General features: G+C 49.6%; 2 protein-coding genes across 2 annotated transcripts in view; both read right to left on the bottom strand.

The window, feature by feature from the left end:
* LOC103544433 (cationic amino acid transporter 4-like) overlaps positions 1-18849 on the bottom strand; it is a 222477-nt gene extending 203628 nt beyond the window's left edge. Inside the window, exon 1 of the mRNA XM_070628301.1 lies at positions 18728-18849. The gene's annotated coding sequence lies outside the window, so the exon portion shown is untranslated. The remainder of the gene's footprint in view (positions 1-18727) is intronic.
* On the bottom strand, positions 953-18865 carry LOC103563639 (cationic amino acid transporter 4-like). Its single transcript, XM_070628302.1, has 5 exons — positions 18728-18865; positions 4324-5338; positions 3282-3856; positions 2918-3026; positions 953-2816 (listed from the first exon to the last, which is right to left on the bottom strand). The coding sequence occupies exons 2-5, from the start codon at positions 5303-5305 to the stop codon at positions 2758-2760; spliced, it is 1725 nt and encodes a 574-aa protein (XP_070484403.1). The 5' UTR covers positions 5306-5338; positions 18728-18865; the 3' UTR covers positions 953-2757.
* Between the last annotated feature and the right edge of the window lie 531 nt (positions 18866-19396).

The following is a 19396-nucleotide window of genomic DNA, read 5'->3' as shown; positions in this document are numbered from 1 at the left end:
GCCAGGACAGGTGAGGGCGGGAAGAGAGGAGGGGCTGGAGGGGGTGACAGCCACAGGCAGAGAGGTGGGTCAGAGCATCTGCCCACCACATTCCTCACTCTATGGATGAGGCCCAGAACTGGGAGGGGCCCTGCACTGGGAACCCAGCACAGAGCAGCTGCCACAGCTCCTCTTGTCAGGCTGCCTTCTCCCTGGCCTTGGACTCTGGCTGCACAGACCCCAGTGTGGGGCAGCTGAGAGGGCAGGGCCTCTTCCTGTCAGGGGGTGCCAGCAGGGGGAGGAGGGCTGGGAGCCAGGCAGGGCCGGAGGTGACCACGGCCAGTGTGGTGCACAGCTGGAGAGCGGGGAGCTGCTGGGAACACTGGAAATGGAGACTAGGAGAGCATCTCCAGCCCCAGCCCCAGCCGGAGCCCCACTGGACCGGGGCCCTGCGTCTGTTCCCTGCAGTCTCTACACAAAACTGGCTTCTGTGGTCCCCAGGCAGCACCTGCCGAGGCTGGCGCTGGGGAGGGACAGGCTACCTGGGAGCAGAAGGGTGGAATTCTTCCCCAACCCCTGCCCTGGGCCTTCCAGGGCTTCAGCCATGAGTCCCCAAGGTGCGGGCCCCTAGTCATTTGAGCCTCCAACCTCCAACCAGCAGAGAAAGGCTACAGGCCTCAGGAATGGGCCAGCAAGTGGGTGCCAGGCCCACCCTGGTGACGGTGTCCAGCTCCCAGCAGCAGCAGTGGGGGCAGGTGCTGGGCCCCCTCTAAGGCACCTGGGCAGCCAGATGTGGAGAAGCTGCCTGTCTGCTCAGGGTTGGCAGTTCCCTTTGGGGTCTTTGTCTGCAGATGAGGACAGCAGGTCAGGGCTCCAGCCACCATCCTCCAAAGTGTAGCCCACGGTCAGGCAGGCCTGCAGCCCCCTCCTCATGCTTGATCCTCCAGTAGAAATGGGCTTCTCCATCCACACCCAAGAATATGTCTGGGCAGCTGCCCATGCAGCCTAAGCCAACTGCATGAAGCTCACGCTATGAACAAGACCCCAGGTGGAGCCCAGGGGGTGGAGAGAATGTCCCTAAGAGAAGACATAGGGCCCCCAGCAGGTTGGCCTGGTTCTGGCTCTGGAATCCTCCTGGGGGTCTGAGTCCTGCCTGCTGGAGAATTTCCCCATGTCTTGGGCCCATGGTCAGGAGGGCAGGGACAGGGCTGCAGGAGCCAAGCCCTCTCTGGTTCCCAGGGAGGGGCAGGGTTTGTTGTACCTACCCCAGGGAGACAAGAGGCTGCCTCCACATGGGTCCCTGGTGAGCAGGGCCCTGCTGGCAGCTTGCTGGTGGAGGGACACAGGCCAGACTTGGGAGGGGGGCCTGGGGCTCAGGCTGGGCAACATCTGGAATCATCTGGCACCAGGAGCCTCAGCAAAGCCTTGGGATCCCTGCTGCCTCTCACCCCCAGGGCAGTGTCCATGGGAGGCTGGCTCAGAAGGGCCTGAGTGAGAGATCATGGCCCTGAGGCCTGGTTATTGGAGTGGGGTCACATGTCCCTGATTGCCCTTGGGGCCCAGAGAAAGTGATGTTGAGGCTGCAGAGAGTCGAGGAGTAAAGCTGCCAAAGCCAGCGGCTTCCTGTGTGGTCCTCACAGGCAAGAACGGGTAGGGGGAGGCAGCTATTGTAGATGGAGCATGGCCTTGGGGAGACCACGGGGGGTGCAGGGTGGGCCTAGGGACCCCCATGGATGGGGCTTCAACACCACAGTTGGGTGGAAGGTCCCTGGAGCAGGCCCAGGTACTTATGCACCCACCTGCCCATGTGTGTCTCATCCTGAGCCTTTGTCACAAAGCCCTGAGGGGGCAGCAGGGAGAGAGGCCGCTGGAAGCTGCTGGCAGCCCTGGGCTGGGAAACAGCTGCTGCCTCAGTCTGCACGTGGGTGCATGCCCAGGGGACTGTGTGGGCCATGTGGGCCTGTGCCTGAGAGATGTGTGTGCCCAGGCAGGGGGCCCTCTCCATCCGAGGCAGGTCTCAGGATTGGGAAAATGAGGAAAACCTGGAACTGCAATGGCTCTGCTCTCTGGATCTGTCCTCAAGATGACATGTGGGGAGGCTGGGAGGGAGCCCGGCCTCACTCTGTGAGGGACCCCTCTGTGCCTGGTGTGTGTAGCTCCCCTCTCTGCTGGGCAGGGGTCAGTTGCCTGAGGGCAAGACCCTGAGAATCAGGCCTGGCTGTGTCCCTGACTCAGGCCTGGCACCTCCTCCCTGCAGAACCTCTGCACCTTTGCTGTGGATTGGTGACAACCATCTAGTTCCCAGGGGCAGGTGAGGACTCAGGGCCACAAAGTCTACCACAGTGGACACAGCAGCAGGCCACATGGCAGGCTAAGCAGTTATTACTGTGGATCCCTGGGACTCGAGTCTCTTCCCTGCCCGCGCTACTCCACCTGCCCAGGTAGCTAGAGTTGGTCATAAACTGGAAGGTGATGGGCAGAGTCCACTACACCAGTGCTGGCCATGGCCCACTCCCAAAGACTCGAAGCTCAGCACCTGGTCTAAGGTCTTGAGGTCCTGAGGACCCCCCAGCACGGGCAGGTCTGCAAACCCAAGCTGCCCAAGATAGAAGGGGTGGCCAACACCTCAGGCAACCTGAAGAGATGGGGAGGGCAGGCAGGCCCCCAGTGGTCCTCATAGACTGTCCGGCTGCTCTGTGTGACTGGGCTCCTGGGCTGGTGCCTGGCTGGGGGGCTGCAGGGCTGGCACCATCTCCTCCAGGTTGCCTTGTGGGATGGTCAACCACGCTGGTTCTCCTTGCTGTGCCAGATGCCGTAGCCAAAATACACCGCGAGTCCTGCAAGGGTGGCATAAGCCTGAGGGGTCGGTCCTAGCCCTGCCTCCCTGCTTGCCCTCCTCCTGCAGGCCACCTGGGGTCCCAGCCTGGACCCAACTCACCAATCAGCAGCCAGATGAATAAGCCCAGCCAGGTCAGGTAACTCAGGTGCAGCATGAGGAAGATGTCGAGGAGGATGCTCAGGGCGGGTGTCAGGGGAGTCACGGGAACCTGAGGGGACAAGGATGGGGCTGGGCCACAGGGAAGGGCTGCTGGCCCAGGGCCTGACTTCTCAGGAGTCTACAGAGCCTTTCTCCGCCTCTGGAGATTCCAGAGACAAGGGCCCACCCGCCATGCAGAGAGCAGGGTGTGGGGTACTGACCTCCCCCAGCCCTGCGGCCCTGGTGCATCCTGCCATGGCAGAGGAGGAAGGGGCGAAGGGAGCTGGCTGGGCTGAGCACGGTGGGTGCTGGCTGGAGGAAGTACCTGAAAGGTGTCCTGCCTGCGCTGTTGCTGGTGGGCCCCCAGGATGAGGAGACTGAGAAGAAAGGTGGCGGAGCTGAGCAGGAGCAGCAGGGTGTAGCCCCAGGGCGGGAGGTGCAGGGCTGAGTCCCCGAAGACCAGCACACAGTCCAGAGTGATGGCCGAGGCCACCAGGACACCCAGGGTCCAAGCCACAGCAGCTCCAGGTCTGCACCCACCCAGGAAGCTGAGGTAGGGCCTCAGGGCTGGTCGCAGCTGCCCAGGCTCAGTGCCCACAGGGCTGCCTGGGGCCAGGGAGCTGGATGGAGGTGTCTTTCTGAAGCGTAGCATGATAGTGCTGGTGGCCATGAAGCTATAGTCCAGCAGTGTGCTGATGGACAGGAACTGGACCAGCACCTCGAGGTCCAGCAGCAGAGCCAGGAAAGTCATGAGGGCCCCGAACACCAGGATGCTCACCACAGGTGCCTGTATCTGGGAGTGCATGTAGGTAAACACCTGGAGGAGGAGCCCATCGGTGGCCATGGCATGGATGATCTTTGGCAAGGAAAAGAGGTCGAAGAGCAGGACAGTTATCATGGCTGTGACAGAGAGTAGGAGACTGGTCAGCATGGTGGACAGGCCCATCAGGGGCCGCTGCTGGGGGCCAAGACATGGGTGGTCTCTTGGGAACATGGGCATGAGTTTGTCTGGGCTCTCAGAGTGGGCTGAGTGTATTTAGGGTACTGGATTGTCCCCCATCACACCCAGGAATTAAACATCCCAATTTAGGTGGCAGATCCACTGGAGAATCTGATGAGGGCTGAGTCCCTCTGCCTGGAAGGATCTGGAAGCACATGCCCAGAACTGACATTCTGTGTACAACTGGGAGGGACAGTGAGTAGGTCCCTCCCAACAAGCCCTGGTGAAGAGTCTAATCATTAGCACCCTCCTGGGCCCAGGATGCAACTGGGAGCACAGGCCCAGATGGAGATGTGTGCCCTTGGGGGCTTAGAGCAAGGTCCTACCACCCTGTTCCCCTCCTGCCTTGCCCTGAGGTGCCCCTTACCACAGATGGAGGCAGCCTCCACCATGAAGGCCGCCCAACTATAGCCCCGCTGGTAGAAGGCATCAACAAATGCCCAGTCAGGGTCCAGGCTGTGCCAGGGTACCATGAGGGTGAGCACAGTGGAGACGAGGATGTAGGCGCCAGCTACCAGACCAAGAGAGATGGCGATGGCCATAGGCACGGCTCGCTTTGGGTTCCGGGCCTCCATACTGGAGTCAGCAACAACATCAAAGCCCACGAAGGCATAGCAGCAAGTGGCGGCACCAGCCATGATCCCAGAGAAACTGAAGGGTGCAAAGCCACCCTGCTCAGTGCTCCAGTTGTGCGGGTTGGCCAGGACAAACCCCAGGATGATGATGAAGACGATGACGACTAGGTTGATGGCAGAAGAGGTGTAGTCAAGACAGGAAGAGAGGGGGGCTCCATAGCAGATGAACACGGAGGCCAAAAGTGCAATGCCAGCAGCCAAGAAGTCGAGGTACTGGGCCAGGAAGGGCACCTGCCAGATGCCCACATGGGCCTCGATGAAGCTGCGGATGGGGTAGCTGAAGATGGCATCCAGGTAGCCACTGCAGGCACGGGCCCCGGCAACGCCAGCAATGAGGTACTGGAAGATTGTGTTCCAGCCAACAACGAAGGCCCACAGCTCACCCATGGACACATAGGTGAACAGGTAGGAATAGCCTGTGCTGGGCACACATGCTGCAAACTCCACATAGCATAGGGCTGCCAGCAGGGAGGCCACGGCAGCCACACAGAAGGACACGAGCACCGCAGGGCCAGCCATCTTCCTGGCCACAATGCCTGTGAGCACATAAAGTTCAAAGCCCGTCAAGGCACCCAAACCCAAGAGGGTCAGCTGCAGTGTGGTCAGGCGGCGCTGCGGCAAGGTCTCCTTGGTGGGCTCCTCCAGTGTCTTCAGCCGGTTCAGCCTCTGGCAGAAGCGTGCCAGGCTTGCGGTGCTGGTCAGTCCCCAGGCCATGGTGGGCAGCTGAGAGGAGCACCAAACTGGCACCTACAAGGGTAAGAGGGGAGTGACAGGCTGTCCAGCTGGGTCCTGACCAGGGGGGTCCTGACCAGCCTCCAGTCCATGCTCTGACCCTGCCCTGGGGACCCAAGCTTGGAACCACTGGCAGCTGCAGGGCTGGATGAGGCCGGCTCAGGGCCTGGCAGCAGGGCGGGCAGGAGGCCACAGGGCAGCGTGGGTATCCCGTTGGCCTGCCTCCTGGGCAAGAGACTGGGTGTATGGGAGGGGCTCTGAGGGTTGGGAGGGGCCGCCCCAGGAAGCCTAGCTAGGACCCGCTCCAGTGGTCTGGGATCCCAGAGCAAATTGGAAGAAGCTTCCTGGGAGCTGGGCCAGGCCCCCAGGGCTCAGGACAGGAGGAACTCTGGTCTAGACAGCCGCCTAGCCTCAGACAGCTGCGTTCATCCCCCCATCCCCTGTCCTGCCAGGCTTGCTCCCTTCTGGTATGTGGCTGACGTTGTCTTGAGGAGCTTCTCAGATGGGCTTCCACTCCCTGCAGGGGTGACACCTCCCACATCTCACTCCTGTGTGGCCTAAACATAACCGAGCAGAGTTCTTTGTTCTGAAACACCTTCAAAGAAACCCAGAAAAATACATTTCCAACCAAGAGGCCTGGGCAGTTGTATAACAGCAACTCCCCCAAGGCCTGACCAACGGCCACCTGAGAGCTGGTGTGCAGGGTTTCAGAGCCCTGACTTTTCATCTCCCCAGAGAGGGGCTCTCACCACACCCTCTTCACAGGGGCCAACATCCAGTGGATACTCATGGTCAAGCATGGTCGACGCAGTAAACTAAACTTCCAGGGACATGGCTGGGCCAAGTGCTGGACCTCAGTGAGCAAGGCAGTTACACTGAGCAACACATGAAGATGCAGTGAAGAGAAAGCACCAAAAGTACAAGAAGAAGAGAGAACGCTTCCCACCTCATCCTACAAAAGGCAGGAGCACCCTGTCAGCAAACCCAACAAGGACATCACAAGGAAAGAAAACCACAGACCAACATCCTTTATGAATATAGTTGCAGGATTGCTCAACTGAGTACCAGCAAATTGAATCCAGCAACATATAAAAAGAGCCAAGTGGGATTTATCCCAGGAATGCAAGATTGATTTAGCATCTGAAAGTCAATCAATGGAATAGGCCATGTAATAGAATAAAGGACAAAAACTACATGATCATCTCAACAGACACAGAAAAAAACAGTCAACAAACCTGGAATAGAAGGGACCACCCTCAAACTGACGAAGACCATCCACGAAAATCCCTCAGCTGCTGTGCTCAGTGGAGAGAGACTGAAAGCTTTCCCTTTGCTCAGGAACAACATCGGGAGGTCCTCTCACCACTTGCACCCAGAATTTTACTGCAGGCTCTGGTCATGGCGATTAGGTGAGAACATGAAATAAAAGGAATCCAGATTGGAAAGGGAGGAGTAAAACTTTCTGTAACCACAGATGACATGATCTTATGAGAGAAAATCCTAAGGAATCCACACAAAAAATATTAGAACTTATAAACCAGTTCAGGTTCAAAGGTGCAAGATACAAGATCAATATACAAAAATCAACTGTCTTTCTATATACTAGCAAGGAACTATCCAGAATTCTGCCTATGTACTATCAAAAAGAATAAATTTATGTATAAACACACTTAGAATACATTTAACGAAAGAAATGCAGGACTCGTACACTGACAACTACTAAACACCATTGAAGAAAATTAAAGAAGACCTAAATAAGTGGAAAGACACCCCACGTTAATGGACTGGAAAATTTAATGTTATAAAGATGGCAATCCTCTCCAAATTGGTCTGCAGATTCAGTGCAATCCGTATTAAAATCCCAACTGCCTGTCTTACGGAAATTATAAAGTTGATCCTAAAATTCATGTGGAGATGCAGGGGACCCAGAAGAGCCCAAACAATTTTGACAAAGAACAAAGTTGGGGGACTTAGTGCTTTCTGATTTCTAAACTGACCACAAAGCTACAGGAATCAGGACAGCGTGTTACTGACATGAACATAGACATATAGATCAATGGAATAGAATTGAGGGTCCAAAATAATGGACAATTAACTTTTAAAAATTTATTGCAAATTTAAATTTATGGCCAACTGATTTTTTAAAAATAGATTTTATATTTTAGGTTCACAACAAAATTGAGCATAAGGTGGAGTTCGCATATCTCTATATACCCCCAGTCCCTACACAAGCACAGCCTCCCTACTATCAACATCTGCCACCAGATTGGTACATTTGTTATAAGTGATGAACCTACAGTGACACATCACTATCACCTAAAGTCCAGAGTCTACATTAGGGCTCACTCTTGGTGTTGGACATTCCATGGGTTTTGACAAATGTATAACGACGTGTACACACTACTACAGTAAGCCCTAAAAATCCTCTGTGCTTCACCTACTCATCCCTCCCTCCCCACTAACCCCTGGCAACCACTGATCTTCTCACTGTCTCCACAGTTTGGCCTTTCCAGAAGGTCATAGAGTTGGAATCAAATGATACAGTATGTAGCCTTTTCAGATCAGCCTTTTTCACCTAGAGATATGCATTTAAAGTTGTCTTATATCTTTTCTTGGCTGGAAAGCTCCTTTTTTTTTTAGCACTGAGTAATATTCCTTGTCTGAAGGGTCGACAGTTATTTATCCATTCACCTACTGAAGGACATCCTGGTTGCTTCCAAGTTTTGATGATTATGAATGAAGCTGCTGTAACATCCATGTGCAGGATTTTGTGTGGACACAAGTCTTCAACTCATTTGAGTAAATACCAAGGAGGGTGGTTGCTGATTCATAGGATAAAAGTATGTTGAGTTTTGTAAGAAATTTCCAAACTGTCTTCCAAACTTGCTGTGCCATATTGCATTCCCACCAGCAATGAATGAGTGTTTCTGTTGCTCCACATCCTCCGCAACATTTGCTGTTGTTGGCAACCTCAATTTCTGCCATTCTAACAGGTGTGTAGTGGCATCTCATTGTTGTTTTAGTTTGCAATTCCTTAATGACATATGTGGAGCATCTTTTCATAGGCTTATTTGCCAACTGTATATCTTTTTTGGTGAGGTGTCTGTTCAGATCATTTGCCTATTACTATTGGGTTCTTCATTTCCTAATTGTGGATTTTTAAGAGTTCTTTGTATATTTTGGGTAACAATCCTTTATCAGCTATGTCTTTACAAATATTCTCTCCTAGTCTGTGCCTTGTCTTCTCATTCTCTTGATGGCCAGTTGATTTTTGACAAGAGAACCAAAAAAGTCAATGGGGGAAACAGTCTTTCGAACACACTGTGCTGCAACAACAGGACATCCACAAGCAAATGAATGAGGTCAGACTCCCACCTCACACCACATGGAAAAATTAACTCAAAGTGGATCAGAGACCTAAATCTAAGAGCTTAAACTATACAGGCAGACCTTGGAGATTCTATGGGTTTGCTTGGAGACCACTGCAATAAGATGAATGTCGTGACAAAGTGAGTCACATGAATTTTTGGGTTTCCCAGTGCATATAAAAGTTATGCTTACATTCTACTGTAGTCAATTAAGTGTACAATAGCATTATGTCTAAAAAAAAGAATGTACATACCTTAATTAAAAGATATTTTATGGTAAAAAAAATTCTGACCATCACCTGACCCTTCAGCAAGTTGTGATGTTTTTGCTGGGGGAGGGTCTGCCTCGATGGTGACGGCTGCTGACTGACCAGGGTGGTGGTAGCTGAAGGTTGGGGTGACTGTGGCAACATCTTAAAATAAGCCAACAATGAAGTTTGCCACATCGATTGACTCTTCCTTTCGTGAACAATTTCTCTGTAGCATGTGATGCTGTTTGATGGCATTTTACCCACGGTAGAAGTTCTTTCAAAATTGGGTCAGTCCTCTCAAACCCTGTCAATGCTTTATTAAGTAAGTTTACGTAAGGATCCCATCATAGGATAAGGTGGTCATGGAATGGGGTAGATGACAACAGGTCCCCGTCAACCTCCAGGAAATTTCCTTGAGTCAGACTTGATGGTCTAGTGGTTAAGATTTGGTGCCCTCACCACTTTTGTGGTCCAGGTTCCTCTCCCAGTCACAGAACCACACCAGCCATTTGTCAGCAGCCATGCTGTGGTGGCAGCTCATATAGAAGAACTAGCAGGACTTTCAACTAGGATATACAACCATGCACTGGGGCTTTGGGGAGAAGAAAAGAAAAGGAAGATTGGCAACACATGTTAGTGCAGGGCAAATTCTTCCCTTCAAAAAAAGAAAAAGAAAAATTTCCACGCAACAAGGTACTCTGCAAGACACACATAACCCTCAAACCCACATCACATCCCTCCTAGGTGTTAGTTTGGTTCCAAGAGACCCACAGGGTAACTACTGTTATTATGCATATAAGAAAACAAAAGCCAGATGAGGTTTTTCTTTCTGTCTTGTTCTATGTCCTGAGAACTTGGCTTTATCACCAGAGAGAATATTCTCCTTGGTCTCCATCATTTGTAAGGTGCATTTTCTGGAGTGCACCTTGGTGCTCAGTCAAATAACGGGTTTTGAGCAGTCTCTGTCCAGCTGTGCCAAGCTCTCGGAGGAGTTTATCATAAATGCCTTTGTTGTCTCAACCTTCCTTGCTTGTTAGTGCTGGAATAATCCTACTCGAGTAGGTCCTGCCTGGTGTCATAGATTACCTGGTCTGTGACAGGAAGTGGCCCACGCTCTCGTCAGACTGCAGACACCGTTTTCACGACACCATCTTTACTGCTTGTGCAATGAAGCTCGTTACTCTCTCTGACTATTTTGGGGAGTGAACTTTTTGGGTCATGAGGGCTACAGCACCTGTGCCCTCCCCAGGGATGCCTCCTGCATCCATGGTAGAGATTCACTCTAGGCCTGGAAAGTCATCTCCAGGTCTGTCCTTAAAAAGGCTCATTGGATGGAGTCATATTAGAATAACATACAGTGGAGATCCTCCTCGTCAATGTCCAGATGATGGCCTTTTGAATTGGAAAAACTTCATATTTGAAAATTATTGGAGAGCACTCTCATCACAAACAGCTGCCTTACTGGTATTTATGGGAAGATCAAATTGAAAAGAAAACCCCAAAGATATAACAGCTAGCCTTAGAGGATCCCTTAATAAAATGAAACAACCAAAGTCAGATTTAGAACAAAGATTAAAAAGCAAATTGAATGAAAATTCCCCTTTTCCTCCCTCCTCTGCTCCCTTGTACCCCCAGCTCCCTGTCCCTGACCCCCTAGAAGATCTGATGAGTCTCTGGCCCCCTGGTTTCAACTCCCCTTCTGAAGATTTAGCTCCTCAGTCAGTTCGCTTAGATCCTAAAACCCCAACTTCTCCAGACAGTATCCAGCTGCCCATCTTCACTGCCCTCTCTTTAGAAGACTCACAGGGGCCCTCAGGCCTGACCCCCAAGCTAGGGGCACACAGGTCACTGGTGCAAATGCTGAAGCCAGGAATAGAAGTGGAAGCAGCCAGGAAAGGCAGGAAGGCTGGTTTGCTGCCCCTTCCAAGTCCTCCTGCTTTCCAGGGCTCTGTCATCAGGCTCTGCCAGTATCAGGCAGTCCATGCAGGGTCCACTGTGGATGTGCCCTGGGCCTCCACTGCAGACAGTTCATGTCCCCTGGACACAGCCAATCTATTAAATTATAAACTTCTCCTGTCTCCATGGCCAGAAGATCCCATTAAATTTAGAGAGGACTCAGAAAGGTCCTGGCTATTCATAACCCCACCCACGGAGATCGTGGCTGGCTGATAAGGGGGTTCTTCCAGCCCAGGATTACACTGTAGTTATCACACAGGCCAGGGGGCCCCCTCACAGGGGAAATAGAGGGCCAGACCCTCTCCCAGGCCCTCCTGCAAATGACCAGGAAGTGGCTCTGCTCAAGGCTGACACTCAAGGTTTAATAGGAGCCATTTTAGAGGTGCTTCCTCCTAAAGGTAAATGATCAAAAACAGAATTATGCACTCAGAATGAGGAACATCCAAAAGCCCTTTGTGAACATTTTACACAAACTTTTCACAGGCGCAGCGCATTACACCCGGAAGCCCCAGAGCACAGGAATCTCCTAATTTCTGCTTTAGTGGGAAATTTTCTTCCTGATATCAAAAAACAAATTCCAAATAATGTGGTTGGGGTTTGTCAAGGCAGCCATTATGGATAATAACAGAGGCTGCTACATAATTCTTTGAAAACAGTCAGCAGGATAGCAAAAGAACAAAGAATTAACAGTAATTCTTCTAGCTTTACAACTTGAATCTTTAGAGAAGGAGAAATGTGACTGTGAGAGGAAACTGAAGCCACTCAGAGGGCTCCCTATTCTCCTCCAGACACTTGCAGGTCTTGCAGGAAACCAGGGCATTGGAGAGAGATTGTCTTGCTCTTAAGAGAAGGGAAAGCTTAAAAATACCTCCCCCACTTGGTCCCAGCTCCCCCAGAAGGCTCGTATTTCTCCTCCTGAGGGGCATTTCCCCCTTAAATGATGGGGTCAGCTGATCCTCAGTCACTGCCCTGAGCCACCATTAAACTTAAAATAGAGGATCGGGAACTGGATTTCTTAAGTGACACTGATGTGACTTTCTCTACTCTCCCTTCAGAGGGTTTATCTCTACCTGTCCCCTCTGACCCTGTGCAAGCTGTTGGAGTCTCTGGGCAGCCTATTTCATGGCCCAGATCCCAGCCCACTGCAACATCTTCAGCCCCTTAACACTCACCCTGCCTCTCTAGTCTCCCACTGCTCACCAGCAAGCCTTTTTGGCAGAGGTTTGTTATGTAAATTTAATGCCACTAGAAACTGTAATGAGAAAGGCATTTTCACCTCCCTGCCCTCAGACCAAACCCCAAGTCTCCTACTTTCCTTGCTAGAAAGGCATCCTGATTGAAATTCTTCTGAAGAGGATGAGTCTTTAAAAGATGTCCCCATTAGTCTGTGGGCTACACATGCAAATGAAGTAGGATTGTTACTGAGTGCAGAACCCGTGCACATTGTTTGGAAAAAGACTGAACTGTGTCCATCAGTAGCACAATACCTGCTCTCCAGAGACACAGAGTGAGGAATTGAATCTTTAACAGACCCGTTCCTGCAACAGGGTGAACTAGTTCTTACCTCCTCCCCCCCTAATACTTCAATCTTACTAGTGAAAAAAGAAGGCAAGTTTGACTCAGACGGGAACCAAATCCATAGATCTGTACAAGCCCTCAGAGCCATAGAGTCTGTATTCCTCAGCATCCTTGGCCCCTGATCCAGCAGTCATCCTGAGCTCAGTTCCTGCTGGTGCAGCCTGGGTGACAGGAGTTGACCTTGCTCAGTTCTCTTTCCAATCCCGCTGCAGCCTGACTCACAAGTTCATTCTGCATTTACATTTAAAGGGAGGGAATTAACATGGAATCACCTACCTCAGGGATATTGTGAGTTCCCCTTATATTTTCCCCTATCCTACAGCCCACCTGGATTCTGTAGCCCTCACTCAAGGCTCCGCTCCTGCTCAGTGTGTGGATGACCTTCTACTCTGTAATCAGAGTAAACAGGGAGCCCTTACAGACCCCTCACTCTCCTGAAGGCACGAGCTGCTCGAGGCCATAAAGCCTCCAGATCTAAACCTCAGGGGGTGCAGATGACTGGGACCTACTCGGGACAGGAGCCATGTCAAGGCATTCAACAGCTCACCCCAAATGCCTTGAGTCCATTTTGTCCACCCTACTCCCCAAAATGAAGAAACAGCTACGTAAACATCTAGGGGCAGCTGGTTACCGCCCCAGTGGATTCCTGATTCTGCAGCCCTTGCTAACCCTCTGTGTGCTCTTCTCCCAGACATCACCCACAGCCTATTTCCTGGCCTTCATAGCTGTGAAATTCCTGTGAAGCCTTAAAATTACCTTTGTCCACACTCTTGGTTCTCTGCTTACCTAATTTTGACAAACCTTTTCACCTATACTGCCATGAAAATAATGGAACTGCTGCCCGCATTCTAGGACAGTCTTTTGTCCCTCAGACATGTTCTACAGCATATTTCTCATGCCAGCTAGACCCTGTGCCATCAGACATGCCCCCTGCTTGTGTGCAGTGGCCGGAGCTGCCACCCTGACTGACAAAGCCAGTACTCTAACATTAGGCTCTCCCAGTCATCTCTCTGTTCCCCAGGCTGTGTCTGCTCTTTTCCAAGTTCACAGGACACAACACCTCTCTAGAGGGCACAGACCATCTATGAGCAGGCTCTTCTAACTAACCCTTCCTTCATCTTACATCCTTGTATCACTCAGAATCCAGCTACTTTATTACCCCTCCCTGACGATGGAGAGCCCCACTCCATCCCACATGATTACCCTGCAACATAGAAATGGTCTCAAAGCCACAAGAGGATCTCTTGGACATCCATTTAGACACTCTAGACTTACTTCTGTTTTGTGACGGCTCCTGTACATGGAGTTTCTGGGGAAACATAACTGGTTATGCCACAGTTTCCCCAAAGGAAATGCTCAAAGCTTGTTCTTTGCTGACTGTAAAATCGGCCCAAGCTGCTTGACTCATAGCTCTTGCTAGAGCCTGCACATGAGCAAAAGGGAAAACTGCCACTCTTTACACAGACTCTAGATACGCTTTTGGAGTGTGCCATGCTGTGGGCACAATTTGGAAATCCCCTGTATTCTTTTTTTTTTCCTTCTTCTTCTCTCCAAAGCTCCCCCCAGTACATAGTTGTACACTCTATTTGTAGGTCCTTCTGTTTGTGCTATGTGGGACACCACCTCAGAATGGCCCGATGAGTGGTGCCATGTCTGCACCCAGGATCTCAACCAGTGAACCCCTGGGCCACCAAAGTGAAACACATGAACTTAACCACTGGGCCATGGGGCTGGTCCCAGAAATCCCCTGGCGTCTTAACTTCCGGAGGAACTCCTATTGCTAATGGACACTTCATTGCTGCCCTATTACAGGCTCTTCAACTCCCTTCTCAAATTTCAATTTCTCCATCCAATTTCTAAACCTGACTTTATCCCTGACTGATATTATCAATTATCAGGCAAATGTGCCAGAATCTGAAAAAGAAAACTGGATACAAAAGGGTGCCAAACAATGATCAGATGGATTAGACACTGGGCCAAAGAACTTGCTGTAGCTCCTTTTCCTTTGACTTTTTGACTTGCACTTATTTCCCTCCAAATGGGGCATATGTGCAGATGCAGGACAGATAAAGAACTAAAAGACAATTGGTATTCCCTGGCATCCAGAAATCTCTGACCCAATTGTTTCTTAGTGCATCACTTGCCAATCTCACCAAGTTTCTGGAGAAATCCGTGTACCACAGGAAGTCCTCCCAGGCGCACACTGCCCTGTGCGGTGCTCCAAATGGACTTTACAGACTTGCCCCAGCTGTAGGCCATTCTCACTGTTTGGTTATCGTCTGCGTGGTTAGTGGATGCACTGAGTGCTATCCGACTAGACGTGCAGAGGCCACAACAGTGGGACAGAAACTAACAACTGCGGTTGTTCCTTGTTCTGGCTTCCTTTATGGATTGAAGCAGAGTGAGGAGCTCATTTTACAGTAGAGATAAACCAGTTGCTTGGTGAAACTCTGGGGTACTCATTAAAATTTCATACCTCATATCATCCTCCATCATCAGGGCAAGTGGAACATAAAAATCTAGACATGAAAAGGACTTTAGGAAGATCTGTCAAGAAACTGGACTTAAATGTCCAGAAGCTCAGCCCTTGGCCCTTATAAAGATCTAGAATAATCCCACTAGGAGACATGTATTGATTTCTTTTAGATGCCTAATGCTTACTCACATCTCTAAACCTTCTCTTCCTGGATTAAGTGAATATTATGGGAATTCAAGTGAAAAATTTGAAACTTGACTAGCTAAGACAAAATTTAACTAGTCTACTTGAAGCATATCATCAATGGGTAAAAGGTGCATGGCCTCCATCTTGTGACAAGCCTTGCCATTCCTTTGGACCAAGACATCGGGTGTACATCACAGTCTTTAGCAGAAAAAATGTACTGTCACCTGGCTGGGACGGTCCTTATGAAGTCCTACTGACCACCTACACTGCCATCAAAATAAAGGAAAAATCTTCCTGGACCCTTGCAAGCCATGCCAAAATAGACCCAGAACATCACTCTCAAGACAACTGGGAGACAGTCCCCACAGGTGACCTTAAACTAAGGATTTCCAGGGCCAATTCTCAGGCCCCAGAAGCAGCTGGCCTCATGGAGTAGACAACTTTTCCCAAGATCATGGGTCAAGAGACATAGTTTTAACCTATTTTACCCCCTTGCTTTTAAAAGTCCCTACACACACAAACACACACACACACCCCCCACCGCTGCCACCACCACCACCACCACCAACAACAACAACCCTTTTCCTATTAATGAACATATATATTCCTCTTAATCATTTGTTAGAAAGCTGACTGGAGAGCGCTGGTCTCTATCTGTCCACTCCCCCTCTCTAAGTTTCCACTCTGGGCTTTCCAGTCTGTGTCTTGCTCTTACTACCCTCTCTTTCTCTACAGGTCAAGCACAAACCAAACTCCCTCTTATGACAGTTATCAAACCCTGGCTATGCTAACTAATCAATCTGACTGTTGGCTATGTCAACATCTAGAGAGCACAGAAGAACCTGAACTGGTCTCTGTTCCTGCTGATGTGAACATCTGGTGGACTAAGTACAGAAAATGGATGAACGACAGGGTATGGTGTCCACGACAAGGAAGACATCACTCTGCCTCTTCTCCTGGTGAGTCATGTGGGCCCCAGAAAGCCTCTAGAGAAGCTCAAGGATGGTCCCTTGCCCAGATAAAGACAGTAGGTGAAAAGTGTTCCCTTTTGCATTGAAAGTAAACATGACACTGGACCTTTTCTGGGTGACATAACAGGACAGTATTGTAATCCAACTCTGTGGTTTGATTCCACAGGTGGCATCTTCAAACCTCTCAAGGAAATTGTAAGTGACTCTAACACTACTCCCTTTGGCACAAATATTTTCCCAATAACCAAACGTTCTGGATGGTTTATGGCCACCCTTGCCGAACTTGGGGTTTTGCAGGTTCCCACATGGTTAAGCTGCCCAATACCACAAACTACATATGGGTGGATCCAAACTCTAGACTCACTTGGTCAGGTGACAGGGCCAGGCTTTATAGCTGCCAAAATCAGACTGCAAGCCTCCTGTACCAGCTACTCTGCATCTGTTCTGCTCCCCCAGATTGACAGAAGGGCATGGAAAATGGAGATGTTTAGGCACTAACAGCAGCAGTGACAAAGGTCATGGAACACTCCAGACCCTGGAAACTATAGGTTCAGTTCTAACTTTATCTATAAACCACACTGGTCTTTTTACTTTATGTGGCAACAAAGTTCACAAATAGTTCCCAGCTAATTGGTCAGGATGAAGTGGACTTGAACACCTGGGCCCTTCTGTCTCCAGATACTCCACCCTAAATGCCAGCCACATTGCAAACTTGGGCTCCTTTGTTCATAAGATTGTGCCACATGAACGTGCCAGTTGAGAAATCACGGAGAATCTGCTTGTGTATCACAACTCCAAGTTCTTTTCAGCATCAAGGGTCTTATTCCCCAGCTTTGGAGTTTACGAGTTGGAAAAGGTGGTCTTAAATCTCTCCATGGTGATGGAACAAGAGTTCAACACCACTCTGGTAGATCAGAATCGGCCACCCCAAAATGTGTATCTTTGGCTTGATTATTTTTAAGGACAAAAGACTCTGAAAGAAACTTTGACCTCCCTCCAACTGCCTAAAAGAATTTAAGATAGAAGGCCTGTCCCCAGGAAGAGCCATCACTGTAGACAACTCTGGGTGTAATAGACTGGGAGGATCCTTGTTAAGCGAATTTTTATCAAAGTTCTCTCTCTCTCTCTCTCTCTCATCACACTGTCTATATAGGGGCAAGTAAACATCAAACATTTGCTTTTCTATCTCCATGTAAATTGCCTTCCTCCCGTTTAAAGTTCCAAACCATGACCCCCAACACCCTCCTTTGTCCTAAGGTAAAGATGGTATTTAAGGTAGTGGCTTCTGCCATTTTGGTGAGTTTCTCAGTTTTGCTGGGTTTCTCCCATGTATACATGTTATCAAACTTTGATTTTCCTTGGTTATTCTTTCTCATGTCAATTTAATTCTTAGACCTGCCAGAAAGACCTGGAGGGTAGAGAAGTAGCTCTTCCTCCCCTACAACAGCATGCGAACTTTGAAAATACTCCAGTCAGAGGTTAACAGCCTAGCCTCTGTGGTCCTCCACAATTGACCTGCTCTGGACACACCGACTGCCAGCAAGGAGGAGCTTGTGCAATTGTCAGTTAAAAACATTGCATTTATGTGAACCGAACAGGGCAAACAGTATCTAACTTCCATCTATAAAGAGAAGATTCACATTTTCCATCAGGTGAGTGAAGCTCACCCATTTCCTTGGACTGACTCATTCCCAGGATCAGGAACTGGCTTAATGACGTGTGAGGAGATGGGCTCCCATCCCTTCCTATCTGCTTGTTCATCATCATTCTAATCTGTTCGTCTCTCCCTTTGCTGATTTCTTACCACTCAGTTACTAACTCATTTTCTGTCTCCATGATCACCAACTCAGTTTTAATATGTGAAACTTTAGGGGAAGTTTCAGAGGAGGGAACTGATGGTGTTCAGTCCAGCCCACCCCAAGATGTGCCACTCTGCTATGTGGGTCATTTCAAGTTGAAGACAATCAGGGCTGAGAAGACTCTGGAGGAACATTTGACCTTCCTCCAAACTGCCTAAAAGAATTTAAGCTAGAAGGACCTGTTCCAGGAAGGAAATTTTATCATGGATAATTCTAGGTATGGGGGGCAGGAAGGCATCTAGCAAGGGCCATTTTATCAAAAGATTTCTTTTGGGTCCCATTGTCTGTGGATGGGACAATGCAAACATTTGTTCACCAAATATGAACTCTTTTCATCTTCCTGTAAATTGCCTTCTCCTCCTTTGAAGTCTCAGGTCTCTGTCTCCCTCTCCTTAGTCCAGAAGGATATATGCACTTCATTTTGCCTGACTGTCTTTGGAATTTTTCCCACTTATTTGAATTCCCTGTGTACACATATTAAACTTTGATTTGCTCCTGCTAACAGACCTTATATCATTTTTAATTCTTGGACCAGCCATGAGAACCAGAAGGGGAAAGGAATTCTCACTCTTCCCTACATTGTCAATTTATTAAAAATGCAATATCTGCAAAGTGCAATAAAATGAGGTATGCCTATAATACCCACTGTGACTTTGTCAAATTACCATTTGTTGAATAGATCCCTGAGAGTATTGGATGGTGAGCCTGGGTTCAACAACAGACCACAAAGGAGTTGAAATAGAGAAGTTTGTTACTCACAGGTCCTGGAGAAGGTCCACAGCACAGCTAGAGGGGCCACACTGGGAGGTGAAGGCAGAGGGCAGGCAGAGAGCAGGGCAGGACTTGGGGCATATGTCTTTCTTGGGGTTCACAGGCAGATGCTTTGGTGTTCCCAGCTAAGTATGGATTGGTCAATTCAAACCAAAAAGAGTAAGTTTTTGGTGAGTTTCACAGGGGTCTTATCTAAGGGGCACATGGGGGAAGGCCCTGGGAGAGGGACAATGCTTCTCCCAGGGGCAGTTGTGAGAATCTTATCAGGAGCTGACATGTACTTGTGACTCTGCCGGTGGTTATCTAGGGCGTGCACTCCTGGGAGGGCCTGGTGTCACTTCATGGCCCCTGCAGGCCACTTTGCCACTCAAAATGGATGCTGAAGCAGCAACGCTATGGAGAAGTTTAGCTAAACTCCCAGCAAACTCTCAGAAGAAAACATAGGAGTAAATCTTCATGACTGCAGATTAGGCAAGGGTTTCCTCCTTTCTTTTATTTGTTATGTTTATTGAGGTAACATTGGTTTATAACATTGTGTAGGTTTCAGGTGTACAACATTAGAATAAGACATATGTATACACTACAGTGTACTCATCATGGAAAGTGTAGTTTCCATCCATCACCATATAATTGACCCCCTTCACCCATTTTGCCCTC

Source organism: Equus przewalskii, chromosome 7 (genome assembly GCF_037783145.1).
Source record: "Equus przewalskii isolate Varuska chromosome 7, EquPr2, whole genome shotgun sequence".
Lineage (NCBI taxonomy): Eukaryota > Metazoa > Chordata > Mammalia > Perissodactyla > Equidae > Equus > Equus przewalskii.
This window is presented reverse-complemented; position numbering and strand designations above follow the sequence as displayed.